The following is a 27,438-nucleotide window of genomic DNA, read 5'->3' as shown; positions in this document are numbered from 1 at the left end:
GCGTGATGAATGCGCGCATTAAAATCGTCGCGAGAGAGAAGGAAATGCGAGAGAGAAAGAGAGTATTGTGCAAAATACATACGTTTATATGTACGCCTCGCGAATTTCCTAGGATGTTCCATTGAACTCTATATCGATTCACTTTCGTATTATGTCAAAATATGTCATATTATGTCAAAATATTAATGTACCAACATTTATCATGACAAAAAAATGTGCACAATTACCTTCGATTACGTGCATCAAGAAAGAAAAATTATTGAAGATATCTTTTAAGCGTTTTTATGATCCTTTTTAAACATTTACATTGAGGATAAAAATTGTATTAGCGTTAGATTTTTATTTTTAGTTAATTTACATAATTAAAATAAATTTTAAATCAGTTTTTCAATAATTTGTACACTTTAAACGAAATTACATTGTATTAGTATCGACGTTTAAGTTTAAACAAACAGCAAAAGAAGTATCCATTCACATCCAATTTCTAACATATGTTTGTCCTCATAAACAATAAAAGCAAGTAAAAATCATAAGTGTACTAAATCAATATTTTACATTCGTCAAATCGTAATTCGAGAAACGAATCAGACAAGTAGTAACATTCGTCGCAGTTTATCGCTATCGTCCAAATTCAAATTCTGACTCGTGCAGAAATAGAGAGACTCGTAATCTCGCAAGGGGATGAGAGTTATTGGAGCACGATCAGTTAGAAAATCAGATATGCCGTAGTTTCGCTCCCGGAGGAAGTGGCCCAGCCGGATGTTTACTTGAAACTCCAACCGCATCTAGCGTGCAGCTAAGCGAAGTAAGGTGGGCCGGAAGCTTCTTAAGTAAAACCATCTCCAGCTATCTTACCTTACCCCAGCTACAGAATCAGATCAATCCACTCTTCCTCTCATAGATTCCACGATGGTATCTTCAAGATTTGTTTTCTCATCGTGCTTCGTCACACGTTAGGAAAATATTGAAAATTAATGCCGGTATTTTTCACCTCTTTCTTGAATCATTCCTTAATCATTCCTTTTTCTAATTAGCACCATTGATTTTAATCGAAAAAAAGAGTTATCAATAGAAGTATTAATAAAATAGAGAATATTAACAGAATTCATACTTTGAAATGTCAATTTATACATTTTCAAGATAAAGAAATTGTGAGAAGTGTAAAAATAATGACAGGAAAACAGAATATAATATTCATGTTTATCATTTAAGATTAATACAGCATTTTAAAAATTGTGAGAATTGTGAAATTGTGAGAAGTGTAAAAATAATTACAGGAAACAGAATATAATATTCATGTTTATCATTTAAGATTAATACAGTATTTTAAAAAATTCCATTATTTTTAATATGTTAATGATATGTTAATAAACTTGAAGTCGATTTATTCGGAAAAATATTTTTAGAAAAAACTTTAACGTAACTTTTTTAATATTTTGCGTACATTAAATTAGATATTTAAATGATATTAAACTCAATTTCAAATTTTCTAAATAAATATGTCAATTGAAGAACAATGATTTTTTTAATTTATTGGCATTCATACAGTTTGCGAGAAAATTTGCATTTTTATCATTTATGAAAGCATATACATTCGCAATGTTATATTCCTTTCACGCGTGAAAGTTGCTAAATTTCTAAATAAACTCAAAGTAGCAGCACGTTATAGTTTTTTCGCTATCGGACTCGACGGACTTCGATGCGGCTTGTAAAATTGAATGCTTCAATTTTACAGGCTACTTGTTATTTGGCTGTAAGAGAAAGTTACGGCGCAATACCGAATCTATTGGTCGAGTTCCAACTCGGGGAGTTTTTACTGTTTGAACGAAATCCGAGACTGCCGATTACCTTCGCATTGGATCACGTCCAACAACTTCCCATTCTCGCCAGTTTAAGGTCCTCTCCATGCTCATCTGCTCCTGTTTTTCTAGCCATTTCGCGAGTCTTGCATCTTGTCCATTCGAGAGATGTATAACCGAATTTGCATCGGTCATGATGTACGCGTCGTCTATACAAACGTAATACATATATTTCCTACAAACGCAATCGTAAATGTTTTAATCAAGTATTAAGCTTAAGAAACGTAATTATGAATGAAAAAATATTCGTTGTAAATTAAAAGCCATTTTAGTCATTCAAAAGCCATTCAAAGATACCTGTTTCTTTTATGCTAAATATATGTTTCAGAAATTATCAATCAACATTATTAATAAAAGGTTAATTTCGAAGAAGTTTCATATTATATTCATATGTTCTTTATAGTATGTATGTATTGTGCATCGTGCTTACAAATTAAATAATTAATTTATTACCAAGTAATTTCATGTATATTTCACTTTATTTTAAACGTATATTTCGCTTATAAACAAAATTTCATGTTATATTTTCGGAATTTTTGGATTATTAATATTGGAATATATCGAGTAATTTTAATATAAAGTGCGAAACAGCTCCATTAATTATTTAATAAATAATTAATTTATCTTTTCAAAATTTTTCTATTATTTAATATTCATTTCATATATATATATATATATATATATATATATATATATATATGTTTTACGAAAATATTTTGGCAATAAATTAAAAATAACTAAAGCAGAAAAATAGTGATATAAAATATTCCAATAAATATTTTTTCTAAATCATAACAAGTCGGAAAATAATTTAGTATGATTAATACGTTTGCCATTTCGGCAAAGTATTCGTATATATTGTGAATGAACGAATCTTGACAAGCCTGACAATTTAATAGAGGAAGAAGCCTATGTAAGAGAAATATCAAATATTGATGGGACAGCGTGTGATAAGTAATAATCATTAAAAAAAAATTTTTATATATATTAATATAGCGCGATAATAAGTCTCGAAGCGCGTGATATGTACACACATTTATAAAATCAAGAATCAAAATTATGAATTGTGGTTTTATTATGAGTTTTATCTTAAGGCAATAATTATTTCTTTAACAATATTTAATGTCAAATATATTTCATCCCATGCTTTATCTCATTCGGTTCTTCGGCAATCTAAATATAATTCGTATTGAGAAAATACAACAAAATAATCGAATCGCAGGATCGAATAATTATCATAACAAAAGTCTTTATGATACGTTGTTGAATAAATAATTCTATATCGTTTAATAAATAATTTGAAAATCTATTGTCTAAAATACTAAATTCTATATTTTAATATTGTATAGAATATTTTGGCCAGGAATTAACAACAACACGGTCAGCCTTGACCGCGTATAGCTCGCGTATGTTCACATGACTACCTTGTTATCATTCGCCCGGCGACACTCGAACAGTAAGGTGATGTGTAACGCTTTAGGGTATTAAATTCTTTTATTGAATTCTTTCTAAACGCGATCGCGATTAATACTGAAAAATATATTTTGTCTCATGCTTTATCTCATTCGGTTCTTCGGCAATCTAAATATAATTCGTATTGAGAAAATACAACAAAATAATCGAATCGCAGGATCGAATAATTATCATAACAAAAGTCTTTATGATACGTTGTTGAATAAATAATTCTATATCGTTTAATAAATAATTTGAAAATCTATTGTCTAAAATACTAAATTCTATATTTTAATATTGTACGTATAGAATATTTTGGCCAGGAATTAACAACAACACGGTCAGCCTTGACCGCGTATAGCTCGCGTATGTTCACATGACTACCTTGTTATCATTCGCCCGGCGACACTCGAACAGTAAGGTGATGTGTAACGCTTTAGGGTATTAAATTCTTTTATTGAATTCTTTCTAAACGCGATCGCGATTAATACTGAAAAATATATTTTGTCTCATGCTTTATCTCATTCGGTTCTTCGGCAATCTAAATATAATTCGTATTGAGAAAATACAACAAAATAATCGCAGGATCGAATAATTATCATAACAAAAGTCTCTATGATACGTTGTTGAATAAATAATTCTATATCGTTTAATAAATAATTTGAAAATCTATTGTCTAAAATACTAAATTCTATACTTTAATATTGTACGTATAGAATATTTTGGCCAGAAATTAACAACAACACGGTCAGCCTTGACCGCGTATAGCTCGCGTATGTTCACATGACTACCTTATTATCATTCGCCCGGCGACACTCGAACAGTAAGGTGGTGTGTAACGCTTTAGGGTATTAAATTCTTTTATTGAATTCTTTCTAAACGCGATCGCGATTAATACTGAAAAATATATTTCGTCTCATGCTTTATCTCATTCGGTTCTTCGGCAATCTAAATATAATTCGTATTGAGAAAATACAACAAAATAATCGAATCGCAGGATCGAATAATTATCATAACAAAAGTCTCTATGATACGTTGTTGAATAAATAATTCTATATCGTTTAATAAATAATTTGAAAATATATTGTCTAAAATACTAAATTCTATACTTTAATATTGTACGTATAGAATATGTTGGCCAGGAATTAACAACAACACGGTCGGCCTTGACCGCGTATAGCTCGCGTATGTTCACCTGACTACCTTGTTATCATTCGGCCGGCGACACTCGAACAGTAAGGTGGTGTGTAACGCTTTAGGGTATTAAATTCTTTTATTGAATTCTTTCTAAACGCGATCGCGATTAATACTGAAATATAATTCATTTTAAATTATTTCAATTCATATTCAACCCGAATGATATTTCCTATGCATATATCATTCTTCGAGTTATTCCAAATAAACTAGGAGGTAATAATTGCTCTATTATCTTCCATTTTCATTCTTCATTTATCTCCATAATCTTTTCTAAAAAAAGATGTTACGTGTATTGATAATTATTTATTGACATTTGTCTATTGACAATTGTCAATTATTATAATTATTGATTACGAAACTTTTTATTAACTAATAATTAAACTTGTTGATTGGAAATATGATTCTCTGAAATGGGATTTTCAAAATATCATACCGAAATTCGGGAGTGTCTTTAAAGTATCGTTCGTGTAAATGCGGGAGTGCCGTCAAAGTATCGTGCGTGTAAGTGCGAGATTGCCATCAAAGTATCGTTCCTACATGTACGGGAGTGCCATCAAAGTGTGTGTGTGTGTGTGTGTGTGTAAATCGACTGCACGGATCCTGATGAGACCTGAGAAAAGGAGGCATCCTGCATCGACGGAGCAACTCTAAAGTGAGTACTTATTTGTATATTAATATTGTTATAAATCGCGTATGCGCATTAATTCGATTCTATTACTTGAATGAATTAAAGAATACTACTTTTGATTAATAATTTAGCATTAGTTAGAGCAAATTATTAGGTAAGGCAAAGTTATATTAAGATAACGTACAACTAATCGTTATATATTACGATCGTAAACAAATGTAAAATTACGTTCAAGCACCGGTGGAAATAATTAGTCGGATAGCGATGGAAGAAGTTTTTCTCCTTTCATTGATCTTTGATGGAGGTCGAAGCTACATCTCTGGCTAGTACTAGCTTATATATAGTCTTCTTATATATATGATATAGAACTTTTCAACTATTAAAACAAAATAAAAAATATTTCTCGCATTCACGAATATAATTAAGAAGATAATTAAAATTAAATGAAATTTAAAATGCATTAGAAGAAAAATTGCAAAAGGATGCTTATAAAATTTTAAATCATTATTGGTTAAATTTTAAACACTCTTTTAATTTTCGATTTCGATTATGCGCGAAAAAAACAATAAGTTTCTTTATAATTAAATCTTTTTAATCTTTATAATTAAATCTTTTTAATTAAATCTGTCAACGAAGAAAACAAACACTTAAAAAAATATTCGCTATACTTACAATTCAACTCGACAAGACTAGAAGTTATCTCTAGGTAAAGTTATTATCTTCATTTCTGGAAAACGTTGATCCAACTTGTAAAGGTGAATCAAATAGCGACTGAGAACCTTGTTTACCAAGTTTTTACATTTAATCTAAGATTAACGTTGCACATTAAACTGCAGATTATAACAAAGCCACATGGATTATTTAACGAAAGTTTTTCAACGACATGTTTTTGAATAATCTAGATGTCAACACTGTACAAAATGGTATTAAAGTATTGTTTTATAAGTAAATGGTTGTTGGCTTTTACGCACATAATGCATTGCCATTGTTTTAAGATTGTTTTGTACCCGTACGAAACAAGTCATAAATATCCGACGAGACTTTTCATGTTGTTGTGAAAAGTAAATAGGAGTTTGGACGTGTACTTTAATTATTCATACTCAATTATAACTTTCCGCTGCCGATTTATGCTTGCATAATACATCTGGCGATCGGCTTAATTACGAACCTAGCTACAGGGTATACATAAAACGGCATTGTGCCACTCCGTATAACCGGAAAAAAGATTCACTCCATACAAATATAAACAGGCGAAAGACCTCGGGGGATGCTTACCGGTAACCCTCCATGGGTGAGCTTTCTATGTTAATTAAAAGAGCAAATAATATTTACAAACACATTTTGCACCGTTTTTATTTCGCAACTTCCCTTCCTCAAATAATTCTCTTCTTACAAAAAATACTTGAAAAAATACAATTAATAATAAGTATCCGATATTAAATCCGATAAATATCTTTTTCGAAAAAACGAAATAATTGATATTTGCATCTTTATATATATACATATGTACATATATATATATATATATATATATATATATATTATAGTTTTATTAATTTCATATATATTATAACTTTTAAATCTAAAATATATAAAATATAATTATGCGAAATATATTTATGACTCGGCAAAATATAAAATAATATAAAATATAAAATGAAATTGAGAAATCGATGAGTATAATTGTATATTTTTGTACAAACTATATATTGTAAATCAAAGTATTAAAACAGCGGAGACCTATTATCGTAATAAAGAAAAGAATTAATTTATTTCATTATTATAGTTTTTTAAAAAATATAATTGATTTAATGCGCAAATGGAATAAAAAAATGTCCATAATAAATTTTATGTTATATATTTTAGAAATTTTTGACTTTTCTACTTTTCTAGTCTAAAAGAGAGATTTGAATACGGTTATATATTTTATTTAAAAAAAACAGCGATTGTTAGGAAGCACGTTTTTTTTATCTTCTACTATTGTACATTTAATCTCAAAACAGAAATCGATGATAGATATTGAGTGTGAGAATTGTGATAAATAAGAATGTGAGCTAGCTCGATTTTATAAATAATTTCGATGATTAATAATTAAAATTGATAAAACAATTCGTAACGTCAATGATAGCAAACCAAAGTACAAATGTTTAATTATAGAGTCTTTATGCGAATTGATAATTCAGAGTAGATAAATATTAGAGTATAAATATATACAGTAGATCAATATTCTTTATTATAATATTAAAATTTTACAACATATATTTTTCGGTATATTTATTTAAAAAGAACAAACATTTTTTATATGTAAAGTGTAATTTTTATATCAAATTTTAAATAAATAATATTTATCTGTATATATTTTTAAAAAATAATCTGCTATTGTATATTTGATGTGAAATAATTTTTGAAGCGTTATAAGAAAATCTTGCGCTGAATTTTAAGTGGAGATTTTAAGATCTCTGGCAAGCTCCATTGAAACTAGCTCGATGGTTTCTTCTAGTTCACGGTTGTGCTCCGAGCTTATCGAGCCAAAACGGAAGGAAAATTTAACGACGAATAGTATTGATTCTTTACAATGAAAACTTGGACTGCAAAGCCAAATGTCAGCTATCTGGCACGAGAAACGTTTACGTAAACCGTACTTTTTTATATTTTTATACGATCAGCAAGCATTTTCCTATAATTCCACTTTAATATGACAAAAATTAATTCACTTTTCACGAGATTACTAATTCTTTTATTTCATTATTTTTTCATAGTATTTATTAAGCATAATAATATTTTTAATACTATTAATCAAGAAACGACATCTCTTTGAAATTATGTTAGTAGTCACAAACAACATTTAACGATAATAAAAACGTGGAATATAAACAATTTTATAATAACAATAATATTTAATATAAATAATTTATTAATCAACAATATAAGTTGATTTTGATTCCATGGACAGAATCAATTTTAGACATGTTCAAAAATTTTTTTAAGAGGTAGCGTTTAAAAATTTCGAGAGTTACTTTTATTAAAAATCATAAAGAGTATGTCGGGATAACGAACTAGCGCGTTGACGAACTATCCTCAGGCCGAGATCCTTGTCGTCTTTTATATTAGGTCACTCGCGCCAGCCAATTTGAACCTCCCTGTTTCCCCGTTTACGAGCCGGAGGATTTTCTTCGCGTATTTACGGTCCGAGAAATAAGGTACGCGAAATTAGACGTCCTCGGTGAGGTTCGCGCGCGAGTATAAGAGAGGTGCGGTAATGGAATAAGTCGAGTCGCGCGGTGCACCGAGCGGTAAAGAGATGCGAGAAAATATAACACGCAGGGGTGTGCAACGATATACGCATGGCGCGCTAAGAAACCACTCTCCTAGACGCGCGTTACGGCTGTTCCGCAGAAAATTAGTTATTCCGTCGCCGACTTTCTCGCGATGAAATTCTCGCGCGTTTTACGTTGCGGTTGCGGCTCCTTTCTTTTTTTCCTTTTTCAACGGATGTAAAACACGAAGGAGATTCCCAGCAATGTTTGGAGAACAGCCCTCGACATCCCTCGAACTTACGTAGTGGGAACGTTACCTTGCGCCGGTTACTTTAATTTCCTCTCCAAAGAATCTTTGTTGATAAAATACATTTTTCAAACATTTTCTCGATTTCTCTTGCATAAGTCAAGTTTATTCATGTAATATAATATTGAACGTACATTTCAGATTTATATCACGTAATTGCATATGTTTTTATTTCTTTTGTAAAAGATTCTTTCTCCGTTATTAGCGTTGTTTATCGCATTACACATGTTGCTAATAACATAATGTCAGGAGTATAAATGATCAATTTTGAACAATCCACACGTTTTCACAAATATCTCCCATTGTGTACAGTTTATGTTGCTAATATAGCTATTGCGGAATCGACTATAGACATTTGTATTGCCATAATATGTGTGGTATTGTTACTATTTTACATGCTCGAATTGTGTTGATACCACTATTGCATAATTCGACAACTTATATTACTCGTTACCGCTAATTAGCGTTCTATTTGCCAGAAGGTATTCATTCAAGACCGCGTACATATAGTTCGCTTAGTTTATTTAATGTATCTCCCACAAGCGGAAACCTCCATCCATCTTTCCAGTGTGGTCTGCATGCCCCGAAGTGAAAATCCCCTATCCCCTTTTGCCCAGCGGGCGCTTTTATGAACACTAGCGTCAACTTATCGCAACTAATTATAGCGATCAGTCAGACATGCGTGGTTCAGAATTAAATAGCCGAAAGTGACGAGATGTATGTTAATTAAAAATTAATTGAGGAATTTAAAATCGCGATATTGGAGTAAGCGCAAAATTAAATTAAAAGATCCCTCCAATGCGCTTAAATGAGATAAAAGCTCGATGCAATAACATCATTGTGTATCTCGCGCGTGTCTCGCCATCCTTTTTTTTTTCCTTTTGTTTTTTCTCTAATTTAATTCTATGTTTTACGCGTACGAAGGCGACGACGCCGGAGTGCGCCCGTGGAGTCGCTTTTCATTTTTCAACCGGTGCCCGGCGCGGGCTTTTTACGTTTCCTATGCTTTTGTACCGTGAGTAATTAAAACATTTTGGCCGGAATCCACGGATGGTGGTCCTTTGAGGTTTAAATGCGCCAGAAAATTCATCCTTCTCCCGCGTTTACACCGCGCCGCACCGGGCAGCGTCGTGCCGTTTCGCGCGGAACGAAGCCCGTGGCAAAGTGCGCGTTTGCTATAATGGAGAACGCCGACGCATCGCTCCCCGACGAGCTTCGCTTCGCGTGTCACGTATTCGCCCCGTGAACTTTTAGCGGGAGACTCGTGCTTCGTTTCGCGAGCTTGCGAGCTACATCGTGAAAACGCGTCTCTTTGATCCGCGGATGATCGTTACGATCTTCTAACTTGTGATTATGCCTCCGTTCACATTCACGTGGTACACAAAGGTTCCTTTTGTGCTCGCGTGTACGTTATGCATTTGTGTGCACGCATGTGTGTGCGACTCGTGCGCCCGCGAGTATCATGTAAAATATGTCTAAAATCAAAATTTGATGTTTAAATTATCTCGTTTTTTTCTCTTTCTCTCTCTCTCTCTCTAAAACCAAGGTATTATTTGTAGCAAAGATCGTACCATTATCATACATGTATAGAATTTGGAGACAATTTTTTTTCAGAAAAGAGATTACTTTGTGCCAGATTTTAAATTTAAATAAAAAATAAAATTTTGTTCAATATGATTACATCTTATATAAAACTTAGTTAAAATAATAATGTCTATTAAAGTTGTTTAAAAAATTGATTCAAATTACTTAAAATATAGAGAGAAAGTGAGATAAATCTCTTCATATTTTTATCCTCAAGGGTGCAATAATTTTTCTTTCATTACATTCATTCGCTTGCTCACAAATTGCACACGTTTATATTCATTCTTTTGCACATGATTAAAATATATATACATTCCTTTTTGTTGTTATCCTAAAATAGCTCTGCGCAGACCGAATCTGATCAACATATTAAAAGTAAAAGTGGTACTTCTTATCAAAATTACAAACTGCATATGCACTTGGGAATGTACGTTATACATATTTTCTATTTTAAAATAGCTTAATAAAATATTTAAAAAATATGACCGTTTGAATATCTATATACATTCTTTTCTTTCTCAGACACAAATATAATTACAAGACTCAGTTACACCCTCGTATTCTACAGTTAATACTCCTGAGCCATTATTGCCCGACTTGAACGTAGTAAAGTTTGGAGCAAATTTCCTATTGAACATACCTATAGCGTTTCAATATTGCAAAATTAAAACGCACCCCCTTGATCAATGTTTGACTAACCAATATGCGCGATAACGAGGAGGGATTAAGAACGTTCTCTGTGTACTTTGCAAATTTTATTTGCCCCCCATTTCGATGCAATTGCGAAAGACTAGTGCAGGTCGGAAACGCGAGCATTATGCTTTCGCGTGATTCACGCGGTCTGTCACGTAACAAGAAGGAATGAAACGTGCTTGTCAAGACTAATTAAAGATTCCTCCAAGTCTAGAAGTACGCGCCTTTAATTCTCACTGGCAGGTCGAATACAATCGGAGAAAAGAGGAGAGGTATTACACCCCAGTTCTTGCAATAGGGGTTTCTGAAGGTATGCAACACGAAGTATCTTCTTTTATAGAAGAAAATAACAAAACCCTTATTGATTAATAGTACCGTCTCTCTCTCTCTCTCTCTCGCTTTTCATGATTTCGTTTCCTTCATCGCTCTACTGGACTAGCGAAGCTATTTATCATAACGCACTCTCGCTTGTTATCAATTTAACTGAACGCGATTTTAAGATTCTCTTAATATCTCGCAATTCTACATTCATAAATGTAACAACAATTAAGTGTAACTTTAGCAAACATGACTGAAACTTGCGTCTTAAAAAGTTACACTATTGATTCATAACTTTAAAATAACGAATTTTATCTCTTAAACAAATCGGTAAAGATAATTTTTCATATTTCCTTCATTTTTTAAATTTAGAGTTATATATATATATGTATATATATATATATATATATATATATATATATATATAAAGACAATATTTTTAATTTTACTTTAAAAATGTATATCTGTATTAATGTGTAAAATACATATATAAATATGCAAGAATATTTTGTCACATTCTGATCCTGTGAATATATATTCGACTTGTTGCTTCATCTGAGATTAAAATATGGAAACTAAATGCATTAAAAACTATTCATAAATTTCAATGCACTTGCATCAATGGGATACACTTTTATTATCGATTCTATTGACGATTCTAATTTTACAATTTTACAATACAATTAATTATAAAATTTGACATGTATATATAATTTATGAATAAAGTCTTTCCAAATGAAAATAAATGCGGGATTTTTTGAAATTCGTCAAGTCGTGCAGCTCTATCGCGAAGATTACGTCGCTGCAGCTGTCATGTGCACACTAACTTGTCGTGATGCCTTTTCAATCGGGAACATCCAATCGAATAACGCACGGTCGTCTCGAAGAAATCAATAAATCCGAATTCAAGCACGAAACAAGTCGATAGCGTGCGCAATGCCATTTCCACTTTCGGTTAACAATGTGGTCTACCACTTTCATTATCCACACTCGAGTTAATGTGACACGAGAAATTCCACGTATATCTCTATTTCTCTCTTGAATATCTCTTGCGACTAAATGATAGTAGGGAAATTGACGTGTATGCCAGAATTTATTTTACTTGACTGAAATATATTAAGTAAATAAAGCGCAAGTTTGAGAAATCAATGAGACTCGTGACAAAATAATTCAGCTGCTATTTATGCGTCGCATCAAATTCCAAGGCTGATTCCATGTCCGGTGACAATTCAGAATTTCTGCGGACACGTGACTGGCATCGCTATATATAGATAATTGCGGTGCAAATTGGAATTCCTTAAGGGTTCTCTTATGCAACGATCGATATCTTTGCAAAATCAAACCGCACAGGAGGAAAACGTCGATATAAACCTACGCGATGTCTGGACGTGCATAGAGATAGGGATACGTCTATCTGTATTACACATGAATTTTATATACATACACATATACACAAATATATGTATAGATATTCCAGGGCACGAACCTACTCGAACTATCGATGATCGTCGACATCGAGTCGCCCATCGATCGAGTGGATGCATCGGTTGCAATCGCAGCATTGCTGATTTGGTCTTCAATGGCAGTCCCAACGTTTCAGTCGTGATCGCATATATAGATAAACGACGGAAATGAAGCTCTTAACCTTATTTTTCGTTACAGAGCTTGTATCGCTGAAGCAAGCCAATATTCGACTTCATCGAAAGTTCATCCATAAAAAAAAAAAAGAGATGCTCTTATTTTGAAAAAATTGATTGTTGTCTCTGTACTCGAATTTTCACTATTATACTTGTTCTATATAGATTGTTTAGCCAATTTCTGCAACAAACATTTAAATTGCAAAAGTTTATAGATCAAAGTTATGCAACGAGATCAACAATCAATCCAAAATAGAACCATGCTCATCTCTCTCTCTCTCTTTTCATCGTTATGTAAATTATTTATCTGAAAATGATATAAGTTTTATACACCTAATCAAAATTATGAAAGTTGTCTTGTTACGCAAGTTGTATCGATATCTGTATTTTAAATTTATAATATTGAGCTTACAACGCTTTTGAAATAAGTGATTTCAAGAGAAAGTGTGTTAAAATTGTGACTGCTCAAATCTATTTAGAAATCTTTTAAAAAATATTGATATTTACATTATTGATAAGAATATAACGTATCTTGACAAAGAATATAACATATCAAGTAAGATTGATCTAAAGTCACAATCGATAATTTTCCTATGCAATTTACATCATTTTTTAATTTTACTAACATTTATTTTACTACTTTTAATTTTACTACTTTTACTAATTTTAATACTATAATAGTAAATACAGCAAAAAAAATTATCATAGCAGTTTATTTCTAATTTTTTTGTAAGAAAATTTTAAAAATTTTTGCAAAATTTGTGTCTAATATGTTACTTATGCAGACTACAAGTATATCAATACACAACTGTATACATAACTTGATTTGAGAACACTATTATCATTCTGCATAATATAACGTGCTCCAGGCAGTAAACTCTAGTCCAGCACCACATCGCATTGCATCCCCATTTCGTATCTGTCTCTATTCGTAACGTGTTGTGCGTTGAACAAATTAAGCCTAGACTGTGTGCATCTGTGATGCACATCCTCGATCGTAATTTCAACGACGTCCTCAGCGACGAGGATGTAACCCCATATTGCGCGAGTTTGGTGCATAAATATTACGTTATACGACTACAAATGAATTCGCTAGCAGAGAAGAAAAGAGAGAGAGATAAAGAGAAAGAGAGCAAGAGAGAGAGAGAGAGAGAGAGAGAGAGACGTGCGTCATCGCAGAGAATTGCGTCAGTAATTTAACAGAATATACGCAATTACAGCGAGATAATTAATATTAACGATATGGGTATCGGACTAATTAGAATTAGACGAGATCTGTGTAATTAACACTATTGTTTCGCGACGCATTGTACGAATCATCGCACATGTGTGCACACGCATCATATTTAGCCATTTGCAACTTTCGCATTATCATCTATCATTTTCGATGTGAAAACAAATATGTGCACTTGTAACGTTTATCAGGATTCTTTTAGTTTCGATAAAGATAGTGTTAATTATGTGTAATTTTGTGTATTAATTATGTATATATTTTAAAATTATATTTATTTACAAAAAGCACGCATTTTTTAAAAGACATTTTGTTGTATCTTTTTCGCCAAAGATTGAGTGTTTAGAATTTTTTAATATCATTCGATCACATATATATCTCTATGCAAAAATGACAAAATGTATCTGTGTTGCATATTAGCGCGAGAGATAACTTTCATAAGTTGCTTTTTCTTTGTTCGTCCCTAATGAATTACATCCAAGTTAAATTATGCATTCATGTTTACAATGAATAAGACATAAAGAATGGAAGGGAAAATATGCGCTGATGATAATAATTAAGATTCAACTCGAGCGAAAGAATCGCTACGCTATCTTGAGGAAAAAATGATTGCGTAAATAAAAAAAAATTGTGCGTTGATAAGACAGATAACCAAAAGTTTATGAAAACAAATATACGTTATCCATTATCCCCGAGCTATCTGCGGCAAATAATAAAGAGATATAGAGTCAGTATTATAACTTCTTAGAATCGGCGAAAGAAGACACGAGGGAGGACGCGAGGGTAGAATGAAAGTAAAAGAAAAAGGGAGGAAGTCGCACGATGCGTTCTTTCTTCATTAATCCCTTCGTTGCACAAAGCTACATTACGTTGCATCGTCCAATTGCGCTCGCCCGTAAATCTTGGAGCGCGACTAATATCATCATCTCTTCAATGTGCAACGTTATTATTCCATAAAGTAAGTCATGCCGCTACCGCCGCCGCGCTGGTCATTTCCTTCGTGCTTTTCGCATGTTAATACATTAGCCGTCGTCCCAGGGTGCAATTTTCCCGCGCGAATGAGCATCCCTCACGTAGGATAACGTGGCAATCTCGCATAAATATCCGCTAGAAGTTTATTACGTCGATAATGCACACTGAGAGAATAAAGTGAAGAGAACTGCAAGAAAGACAGAGAGAGAGAGAGAGAGAGAAAGAGAGAAAGAAAGCGAGAGAGATATACGATAGAAAGGAGGGTGAAAGAAGATCTCTCTCTTTCTCTCTTTGCCTAAGCTGACTGAGTATGTCGGATGTATATCTCGACATTATTCCTCCGGTCGGGCATTTTTCTAACTCGAGCTAACGGCAACGGGGAACGGGGGAGGTTCGCTGAACTAGAGGGATGCGTTCGGCCACCAACGGCGACAGCCACAATCCGTTCATTTTACAAAATGCCATTATCGTGGGTTGAGCGCGGGCGGTTCAGATAGCCATTGTGAGGATAACGATGCCGCCTCCGGATGACGAGTGCTATTGAATCACTCCGCCAATACAGCCGCCGCGCTATCGTACTCATAGATCTGTTCGCTTGCGCGCGGCGCTGGTAATACGAGTAATACAATAAATTGCCGTCGATACGAGCTGGGGAATGACGATAAACTGGCGACGTGTTCAATTAAAATCTCAAAGCATTCCATTTACCGAGATAAAATTCATTTTAGGCAACACTTAGGATTTGCCGCGTGGTGCGCATAGTTTATCGATGTAGACTTACGTCATCGATACATGCGTGAAAAAGCGCTTTAAACGTTACACTTATAATTTGTCAAAATTTAACAATTTAAATTAGCTAATTTTCTTGTAATAATTGCACGTATAACTTTTTAATAGATAAATATTGATCAAATTTGTTCATCTCATAATTCGCAATCGACATGTGTGTAGAGAGTATCTCCTTTATCTCAGGCAGTCGCAAAGTTGGTAGAAGGAAAGACAATCGAATCAGTTGTTAATCTTGTCGTTATCGATGCGAGGAAGAAATTACTCTTACGAGTTATCTTGGAATAGTGTCCCGCGCACATCTCCAAGTACGAGAGTTATGCGTTAGCGTCCTATGAAAGGTTCGGGTACGAGTAGCAGGCAGAGCCTGCTTTCGGCTCTTGTCATTTGTCTTCCTCCGAGATAGAACCAAAGTTTCAAAGACCGCCCCAAGTCGCGTCCTGGAGCAGAGGAGGCCGACGTCTCCCTAAATTTTCGCGCTTGCAGAATTAATGGCGGCGTCAGTTTGTAAAATCTTCGTTAACGTCGCGGAAAGTCGCCGGAAACGATATACGTTCCGATAGTTGGAATCGAGTAAATCGAGCCGGTCGTACGAAATGGCGAGATAGATCCTAATTCTCTGCTGTCGATGTCGCGAAAACGGAGAAAAATCAGTGGTACCATGCTGGTTTTATTTCCGAACTTCCTGACGAAGGGATCAGCTTTATAATACGCCGACATGAATAAAAAAAAATGATAAAGACTTTTTACCCGATAATTAAGTATGGCTTTAGAACCATCTATCCTTTGTTCATACGTAATAATCGCCTTTAATTCCTTCAGTCTCTGTAAATTCAATGATTAAAAACACCTCCGTCCACATTAATATGTCTTTCCGAATGAAATATGAATACGAAATGCGTTCGGTACTTTTAATGATCTACTAATGTGCTTCAATTTACATTATTTAATTATATATAATCTCGAGATTTTATTTTCACTTGTTCGCTGGAAAATTATTAAAAACTGTTATAACTGTGAAATAAAAAACATAATCTCACAAGTTATATTACTTTGATGTATATTTATTATATGATCTATATACGTGAATTCCTGTATAAGGAATGTCAATTTATATAATTTATAAGATGCACATTAATCGCATCATGATGAAATAAATATCGTTAACACAGGGGATATTTCGATGGCGATCATTGATTACTTCAGACGTAGATTGCAACAGACGAGTCTCGTAAATACAACGTCGTAATTATCGAACATTGTAAAAGCGACCTGTTAATAATCTCATCAGAATTTTTTAAATTTTTATTAAGATATAAAATTAATGCGCTCTTTTCATCTCATAAAAATTACATTTTTTAAATCTAAAGAAGTAAATTACATTAAAAATTTTAATAATATTATGACAACGAGAGTAATCTTTGGAATAATCTTTAATATAGCTTATGCGATAGATATTACATTCGAAAAATTATTGAGGAATTTTTGTGTTTACCTTATTTTTGTGATGTCATCTTGAATCATACGGTTTTCATAAAGTTCACATAAAATGCACATAAATCAAACTGCAAATGAGAATTCCAAGGCGGACCTTATGTGTCGTGACACGCGTTTAGCTCGTTAAAAAACCGTTAGCATAAAAATATAAAATTCGCTAAATGTAATCTCTCCACATTCAAAACAATCTATGGAATTGTTTTTTGCACATGTGCCTTCATGTGGTATCATTACTACTGTACTAATTGCGCTAATAATTATTGAAATAACGTAATAATTATTATTATTAGAAAGAAATTATTAAAATAATATTTTAAGTAATTATTAATTGTTGGAATTGTTTTTACTATGAGTTTCTCGTCTCGCGATAGTCGCATTGCAATTCTCCAACGATTCTAACACAATTCAATTCATTCTGTGCTAATCTTTGCTAATTCATTTATCGTGCAACATTCTCTCTGTAGCTACTGTAAAAGCTTTCTAGTGAATAACGAAAGGATACGCGTTTAAGTACGTTATTGGTTCGGCGCGGAAACATCTGGATCTCTACGGATTTTCAGGCGTCTGCCAGGATTCCCGCGGTTGCTATTCGCGTACAAGTAACATGACATTACCATCTCCACGACGAGAAACAACCGAGTGAGTGCTTTGTATAAAAAAATTACCGATAAAATGGTCAATTCTTTATGATATCGTAAATAACATACATATAATCGATTCGCGCATCATGATTTTATAATCGTACAAAGTGTGACACTGCAAATATCATCATTTATATTAATGAAAAAACCTTGACAAAAATTTAAAATCAATATTTTCTTACGTTAAGGATAATTAAATCAGAGGTAATTTGACTTGACAGTATCCAAAATACTATATTGATTAAATGAAAACAATAAAATTTCATTTTACGCGTTATTACATCGCGCTTTTCGAAATATGATGAACGATCCGGCATAATTAGTCATACCATGACTACGACATCGATTTCCCAGGAGAGGACACGTTACGCTCATCAGAGGGAATCTCGATGGCGCAGGCGGTTTCAGAAGAGTACAAGTGCGAGGTATCCCGTCCCAAGATAGATGGACGCGCAAGTATGCCGTAGTTACGCGTCAAACGCCCGAGGATTTATGTGCACGTTATAGAGTTTGGATACTCGCTCGCTGCTCATCGCATGCACTTCATTCAGTGGTAATTAAGATGGTAAAGCGGTCAATATACTCTATAGTTAACTACGAGTTCATTGTGTCGCTCAAAAGTTTGTCGATCTGTCTGGCATTAAATGCTTTAAGAAGATAAAAATAATGCTATCCGTTTTTTTATTGTTCCTTTTCTTCGTGATCGATTTTATCTTTTTCTCAAAGTGTTAAGTGGTTTGAAAATTTATGCGGTTTAACATCCATCAGGAATACAACTCTAATGCGTTTTGATGAAATAATTTCTATAGCATATAACAAATTATATGATAATTTAATTAAATAATTTATTACAAATATAAAATGTGATAAAATACAAATATAAAATTATTCAAAAATGCCATTTTATTATTTTTATGCATTTATATTTCTTTTAAGTGTATTATATTTTTATATGAGCAAAAGTGATTTTTATTATCGAAGTTGACTTGTAGAATATCTGAAAATCGAATAAAATATATTAGAGCTCTTTGTTGTGCATCAGCGTTACTAAATTCTTGAGCTCTTGGCAAATCAATTTTTTTATTAAGTGAATTGTTGAAACGATTGACAAACTGATGCGGTTTCGTGCAGATTTTGGTCATTTATCAAGTTTTCGGTGCAGGTCTAACTGCGGACACCAACTATTTTCGAAGCCCGCAGCCCAATTTACCGTTAACCCAAGGGGGCCATTACCAGCCACTCGAACTAGGAATAGTGATCAAAGTTTAATTGCACCCTTATCGTAAAGTTGTACCTACTAACAAAGTCTACCTTACTCGCGAGAAACGCTGATGACGAGAATTATTTACTTCATTGTGGCGTTAATATCTCCAATTTGTTAATTGGACCGAACCAATTCATACATTGAATAAGCTACCGACTATATTTTGAAGTAAGAAATGATAAAGTTCATCAATGACAAAAAGAAAAATAAATTTTTATCAACATTAAAATTCCATTCCAGATGGCAAGTGACATAATGCATGTATTTTTATGGATTTCTATATATACTTATAAGTTTTAGCTTTTATCGGCAAAACGCATATAATTCTGGATATTTCAGAAAAAGCTTAATTTCTAAATTCAGATTGTAAAATAGGAATAGGCATAAACAGCAATTATTATGAAATAAAATGATTTAATATCATGTTTATTGGTCCTGTACGATAAATTACACGCATTTAAATGAATATTTTCATAAAATAAAATGATTAAATGCAATCCCGGTAACAATTATAACAAAAATTATACGCAAATCGGATACAGCAAAATTGATTTATGTAATGATGATTTTATTCCGTAATCGTATTATAGTCTGAGTAATATCAATTTCTATCTGATACAGCCAAATTGTATCAATAGATTTCATAGAGAATCTGAGTCACGGAAATGTTCTTTATAAATTATGAACATTTTCTTTTTTGAAATTTTGTATACATCACAATGATTTATTTAAAAAATAATATATATTATTTAATATTTTAATCTCATTATATAATCATAGATTATAATACTAATCTTATATTCATAAGGAATAATACGTTGAGCACACACCAGGCATTCAATTGCATCTATATCAAATTATTTTTATGAACAATTATATGTATATATGAAGAAGAATGTAAAGAGATGTCAAGATGCAAATATATATAGTTCTGAAATTTCAGAAGAACAGATTTCTGAGTACATAGTACTCGATATATTGTGCACAGTGTCACATAAGGAATTTAATAAACGTACACATATAACATACATCTCGCGAATACAGCAAGTCTATCTCTTCCGACAATTAGCGATGGTCGCACAAAAAATGAAATGATAAAAATATATTCACGCTGACGTCAGATCGCCATATTCATATCATATTCATTCATATCTCTTATTATTTATATTTATCTCTTTTGTTCATTTAACTCGCTTCTGTTGTCTTTGGCGGTAAATATCATTTACAGGTGGAGGCGGTAAATCTTCCTCTTCGCTATCATCTCCACCTAAACGTGTTCGTCTTCGTTTAGATCCAATGCTCATTCCATCGTTACTTTCATCAACGATCCAGTGCACAGATTTCGCGAGATCGAATAATTTTGTGTCGCATCCGTTATCTGCTATTGGCAACGGAGCTGTAAAAAATTTAATATAATGTAATATGACAAAACTTAATATGACATTCAATTAATCAACAAATCAATTTATAAGCATAAAGATAAGTACCGTGATCTGGTAATTGAATTCTGCTAAAAACATCCATAAGTAAATCAACGGCAACAAATGGACCCCTAAAACAACCAGGTGGGGGCAACATGGTGCACAATTGAGCTGCAGCTGGTGGTAACGGAAAGGAACCGCCTACGCAAGAATAATGTAATAATATATATAATAATGTAATGATATAGCTTACTAATTATATTTGAAAACATTAAAATTGAGATACATTGGAAAATAAAAATTGAGATACATTCAAAAGCATACCTGGTACCGGATGTTCACCAGGCAGAGGATTCACTTTCGGTTTATACGGGATCATTTGCGACAAATCGGGTCTAGGTAAAGCGGCAATCGCTTCTTCTGGATCAGGTACACGAGGTATAGTGCCAATAGAGTTTCTAGCAACGTTAGATACCTCCATATATCCGATTGATTTCAATTCCATTGGTGTGCATGGATACAAGTCCAAAAATTTATATCTATCTACTAACTGGGCAGTCTCTTTACCTTCAAATTCTTTAATCTAAAACAAACAACCAATGATAATAAGTTAAAAAGTTAATATATTATTTGTTGTTAATATAATGTAAATTAATATGGATAAATAGTGACCTTTTCCAATACTGAACTTCGCCTCTTCTCAACTTTAACGATACTAGCTAGATCACCAATATTAGATTCGAATTCCAAGAAACGATTCCATATATCTCTATAACAGAAATAATAAATTATTTGCAAATAAAATTTACATTTACAATTTATGATAAATGTGAAATGTTATATACATACACTGATTTTTCAGGCTCTAAGCTACCAGAAGATAATACTCTCTCGAAAAGAACTCTTGTATTGTTATCCTCTGTAATAATAGTACATGTAATGATTATTTCTAATAATTTAATGTATATATAAATTTTCTCACATATACACATTCTTACCATTTAAATGTGACAAATAATCTATATAACAAAGAATGTAGTCAGGATTATCGCCAAATTTCTTTAAGCCTAATTCGAATATACGGAATGCTATATTTTTATCTTTAGTACAGTAATATTCCATTAATGCAGCAGCGACGTAAACATGATGTTTACATCTTGCGTCTTCTCGTGCTCGTTTAAATACTGTCCTCGCAGATTTTATACCCTCGGCTCTTCTTGCAAATTTCATATATTGCACATATGCCTGTAAAGCGAGATATTTTATTTTATAATATAGTCTACAACATAATTATATAATGCATAAATGTATATGAACCAACCAAGGTAGGATCTATATCAGGTATATCAAGAAACTTTTGATATATCTGATGTACTTTTTCGTATTTCACTCTACCCTCTTCGAAGTCCGCGTGCGCGAAATACAGTAACATATTCTTTGATAATAACGTATTTGTCGCTCTCTCAAACATAGTAGCGGCTTCGTCGCTGAGATTCTTAGCTGCATTTACGTCGCCTTTTTCCGTCAATATTTTAGAACTCAGTTCTAAGAAGTGTGCTGCTTGATGCCATACTGCAGGATGATGACCCAAACACAGGAGACACTGTTCGATCGCGAACATAACTCTACGAGCAACAAGCGATGTATCTTCCGTTCTTAAAGGATTACTGCGCTCCCATGCTATGTATTTCTTCCATAATTCAACCTAAACGAAATACATTAATATATTATGCTATTAATATATTATTATACTAATATACTATAAGATACTCCCCAATGTATTATGAAATTCAATCTGATATTATTAAATTATTATCCATATGCTCAAACAGAAATTAATAAAAAAAATAAAAATGTATTTATATACAAATATAAAATAATGTATTACAAAAAAATATATATATACATACATACATATATATATATATATATATATATATATATATATATATAATTGCTTTCTATAAAAAAAAATAATATGCTAGAAAAAATGTACCTGCTTGACTTCTTCAGGATGACCAGTTGGTGGAACGCTAGGAGCACTCCTATTCAAACCTCTCGTAACTGCTTCCAATTCTTTAGCGACGCGTCTTGCATTCATATAATCTCTAGATCTTTCAATTGCCATTTTCTCCGCGATTATTGGATTAATATTCTGCTCGAATGCCATATAATCTTTCCACAGTTGTTCCATATTTATCATGGGATTAATAACACCTCGTTGATAAACCTATATGGTAATTATTATAAATGACACGAGTATTAGATATAATTTTTAATCATAAGACACATTTAATATATTAATGTATTACCTTTCGTACAGCACTGATTTTCTGATTTTCGGCATATGATCCAACTGCTTCCACACTCTTCAAAAACATGACGTAATCATTCCAAATGCTATATGAATGAATATCCATTCCAATTTTATCTAATGCAAAGTCATATGCTTGTGCCATCTTCTCTCTAAAAAAATATTACAATCAATTTTTTTTACTTTAGAAACACAAAAAAGATAAAAATTCAAGAATTCAAAAAATATTTGCAAGTATATGTTTAAAATAGCGATTAATATAAAAATATAATTTTATAAAAGATATATTTTTATTTATCGTAAATCAAAATACGATATATCCATGTACTTACTTATATGTAGTTAGACTTGCTTTAGTTTCTTTGACATAAGAAAGATATAGTTTCCACAATTCAATATTTAAAATTTTCATGAGGCACCTTTGGAAAAGCTGTTAGACAAAAGAGACATTTTAGAAATATTGTAGCAGTTAGCAATAATACGTCGAAAATATAAGAATTTATTCAAGTTTTGTTTCCTAAAGGAAGATATATATGCATATATATCTGCCAAATTACTTACCCACAAAGGCAAGTTTTATTTACACATAGCTAAACATTTGTAATGCATAAACCACGAAATATATATATTATACATTTATTATTGTAGGAAATAACAGGCAGAATTTATTAAGAAAACTTTTAATAATACAGTCACCATAATAAAAAACAGTGTTTATATGTATAAAATAGGATAAATAATAATGCACCAATGCATCATTTGAGAATAGTTTATTGTATAAATATGATTTATTAATAATAATGAGAGATATTCATGATATGTTTTATATATAAAAATATATATTATATATGTATTGTATTATATATAACATATAAGTGCCCCACGAAATAAAAAAAATTTATTTATTTTCTGCATGTGGGGCTAATAGTAGAAGATTGAACCTATGCGGGATCCGGAAATGAGTGATCCCAAGACAATATAAAAAATTAAGACAATGTGAAGCAGCATAAGATGATAATGGAATATGCTAATATTAAAATATTTTAAAATAAATGAATAAAAACAATATATGAAACTATATATTTATATATATAATTACATATATAAAAACACATAATCAAATATTTTATCACCTTATACTACCTCTAAAAGTATTCACAATATTTGAGCTTTCATCTATGTCAGATTTTCTCAAATATTGCTAAGAGGAAGGGTAAAGAATTCTTTATACTCTTGATCGAATAAAACAATGATTCATTATAAGATATTCTTCAATGTACGATAAGATTTGACCCGATTGAGAATTTGATATAATATAAATACAGCTCGATTCATATTAATAATATTATTAGCTATTTGGTTTGCAATAATATTTATATATAATATCTTAATTTAATACTTTTAAGCATAAATAAAAATATATATTGCAGGAAGGAATATAAGGCTATTACATTCAGAAAGTTGTCTTCTTCAGATCATATTTTTTACATAGCAGTAATTATTATTTTCAATGAATAAACTTTATACAAATAATGCAAATGGTAGTCAAAGAAAACAACCTCCCAAATATATTAACAGATTGATTATTAATCAATGAAATAATTGACTCATGGTGAAATAGTTTTTTATTCACCTCACATAATATGCAAAGTGCTTAGAATCACATTATATGATAATATTTGGACATTGCATGTTAGTAATATCTTAAAATTCTAGCCTGTTATGCTACAGCGAGAAAAGAAAACAAAGACATCCATTCCATGAAAGTAGTATAATAAAATAATTAACTCTATAAAGAAAAGACACATGTACTAATAGCCTGACTAATGAATTAAATAAAAATGATATATGAATCGCATACAAAATGTCATTCTTTTGTATTTGCGAACACACATTTAATTGTAATGAATTAGAAATAAACTTTTTGATACTTTAATTTATGATATCTTTATAGTAGTACTTTGTATTTATCCTTATTTTATTTATCTGTATAAACTAAATTTTTTGTGTCATTTTTGGGAATATGGAACTAACTTTTAATAACATATAAATATACACATAAACTTATTTTCACTATAAATATATAAATCCATAAAATTGATGTTAACATACCTTTTCCACTTTTTCAAAGTTCCGCATTTTCATCTGGACAAACAAAAAATATATCAATATTAATAATAGCATATAATAAATTATTTTTAAGAAAATGATTATTTAGAAATATGAAATTTACTAATTTTTTATGCCTTTTTAAATACTGTAATATAAAATGTAACACTTTTTATAAACAAACAATTTTTATAATCATTGTATTATTTTGTAAAAGTACTTTTGGTCAATTACCTCCTGTTCTATATAAATTTTCCAATAACGTCCAGCTGATGGAAATACTGAAACGAGTTTCTCGAATACTGGTCTCACTTCTGTGATTGGTCTATTCTGTGCCTCTCTGATAAGAACACTCCATGCCTCCAAGTCATATGGTGATTCATCAACTGTTTTCTGAGCACGTTGTAACTTTTCATTTCCCCAATCCTACAAAGAAATTTAAATTTATGTGTATATATATTCTTCATTTCTTTCATATAATTGGACATGTAGGAAAATAATATTATTTTGCAGAAAAAGAATATACAGAAATTTAATATTAATTTAATATATTAAAAAAGTTCTTTTCAAAAAAGAGAGATATCACATATAGTATAAAATGGTGCATATGAATATAAATATGTGTATTCTTTCTTTCTTTTATATTATTTCGTAAGCTTAAAATGGACAATTTTATCAGAATCTAATGAATATAATGAATGCAATATTATTCAAGCAAAAATTAGAATGGGAAAAATTGATATAAAAATAAATGATGCCACATGGATAATCAACAAATAAACCTCATTGAAAGCGAGGTTAGAACGCAGGTCAAGAAATCAAGACACGCAGCTACTTACAAATTCCGTTTTTTCTTCTGTCATTTTATTTCCTGATCGTAGCTGATTGTACGCAAAATCTGCAAAATAATCACGCGCGAAAGAAGAATTATTTTATTCTAAACCACTCACACTACACGAAATTACGGAGCAACTCGAGATCGCGGGTATAAGACTATAAGCAGAACCAGAACGTACATATATCGTACAACACAGACCGAATGTGAATGAATAATCTAGAGGAGCGACGTATGCAGCGTTTCCTGCACGCACGATGCAGCGACACCAGAAAATAACACTAGAGTCTAAGCAGCCAATCAACGTTCAGCTTTTCCATACATTATAGTGATCATACGTGCGATTGGCCGATTTTATGGCTTCCTTTTCTTGTCACTATAATTAACTGTGAAATTTTGATAGAAAATATATCAATATATATGATAATTAAAATTATAAAACATAATAATTAGATTGATGAATTTTCCTCGCAGTCACGTGAGTCTTACGAGGAGTGCAAAAGAAAACGCCCCCGGGTGGGCTCGAACCACCAACCTTTCGGTTAACAGCCGAACGCGCTAGCCGATTGCGCCACGGAGGCCTTTGCTTTCTAGGTCGCAGTTGTCTACAAAATAAAAAAACAGCACAAAGGGTCCTTATCAATTTTTTATATGCAATTAAAATTAATTTATATATATTTATTTATTTATATTAAAATAAATAAAAATATATATATATATATATATATATATATATATAGATATATTTATATATATTTATATCTTACAAAATATCTTTATAAAAATGTTGATAACTCTATTAAAAAGAATCTTAAGGATAGGCAACAACTCTCTCTCTTTTATAGCTTCATGAGATACGCTCCATATTATATGAAGGATAGAATCTAGTTTCTATGTTTCTTTATTCTATGCTCATGCACGTTTAAAAATCGCGCGTAATAGTTTTTTGCAGAACTTGAAAATTCTATCACGTTAATAGTTTCGTCGTAAATGTTAATAAGAGTGAGTTAAGATAAATGCCAGTAAAAGAGAAATGTGATTAAAAAAGGAAATATATGTCTTCACAGTAGACAAAATAATTGTTAATTGTAGTATTAGCGAAAGGATAGAAATAATTGACAATAAAATATGTTGCATCTCATTAGGTTATTCTAATGTTTATTTTTCATGTACTACATAATATTTATACTTTTATTTCACGTTTTTGAATTGATTATAAATTAAATATTATATTTGCTACATTAATTTCTTTTATTTTTGAGCAATAATAACACTTCATTTTTGCTATGTTTCAGGTTACCGAAGCGAGAATTGAAAGTTACTACCATCTGAATGACAGTCACGACCGGATCAAACAGTGTGAGTACGAGTTTGCTGATCAGTTTTGGAGTACAGCTTTTATTCTGATGCCAGGTAAGTACCCACCTGTCACGATA

General features: G+C 31.7%; 1 protein-coding gene, 1 long non-coding RNA gene and 1 other non-coding gene across 3 annotated transcripts in view; 1 reads left to right on the top strand and 2 right to left on the bottom strand.

Annotated features, from left to right (window-relative positions):
- The window catches only part of LOC105256731, a 93,144-nt gene extending 65,729 nt beyond the window's left edge, over positions 1-27,415 (top strand). Inside the window, exon 3 of the long non-coding RNA XR_003123225.1 lies at positions 27,298-27,415. This is a non-coding gene — a long non-coding RNA (uncharacterized LOC105256731). The remainder of the gene's footprint in view (positions 1-27,297) is intronic.
- On the bottom strand, positions 20,111-26,219 carry LOC105256730 (protein suppressor of forked). Its single transcript, XM_011266916.3, has 13 exons — positions 26,007-26,219; positions 25,402-25,593; positions 25,171-25,203; positions 23,391-23,488; positions 23,057-23,210; positions 22,741-22,974; positions 22,066-22,449; positions 21,743-21,989; positions 21,594-21,663; positions 21,417-21,513; positions 21,069-21,327; positions 20,811-20,945; positions 20,111-20,719 (listed from the first exon to the last, which is right to left on the bottom strand). The coding sequence occupies exons 1-13, from the start codon at positions 26,028-26,030 to the stop codon at positions 20,505-20,507; spliced, it is 2,142 nt and encodes a 713-aa protein (XP_011265218.1). The 5' UTR covers positions 26,031-26,219; the 3' UTR covers positions 20,111-20,504.
- Trnat-ggu lies at positions 26,510-26,583 on the bottom strand. The gene has a single exon. It is a non-coding gene; the product is annotated as a tRNA-Asn (tRNA).
- Positions 27,416-27,438: the final 23 nt, after the last annotated feature.

The sequence above is a fragment of the Camponotus floridanus genome, unplaced genomic scaffold (genome assembly GCF_003227725.1).
Source record: "Camponotus floridanus strain SB8 unplaced genomic scaffold, Cflo_v7.5 scaffold40, whole genome shotgun sequence".
Lineage (NCBI taxonomy): Eukaryota > Metazoa > Arthropoda > Insecta > Hymenoptera > Formicidae > Camponotus > Camponotus floridanus.
This window is presented reverse-complemented; position numbering and strand designations above follow the sequence as displayed.

What these genes read in the sequence shown, in the direction of transcription:
- LOC105256730 (XM_011266916.3), bottom strand. Translation starts at nt 26,030, where the DNA reads ATGACAGAAGAAAAAACGGAATTT. An exon ending in ACTTTGAAAAAGTGGAAAAG is followed by an intron (nt 23,489 to 25,170) that starts GTATGTTAACAT and finishes TTTGTCTAACAG; the next exon opens with CTTTTCCAAAGGTGCCTCAT. An exon ending in GAAGTTCAGTATTGGAAAAG is followed by an intron (nt 21,328 to 21,416) that starts GTCACTATTTAT and finishes TGTTTGTTTTAG; the next exon opens with ATTAAAGAATTTGAAGGTAA.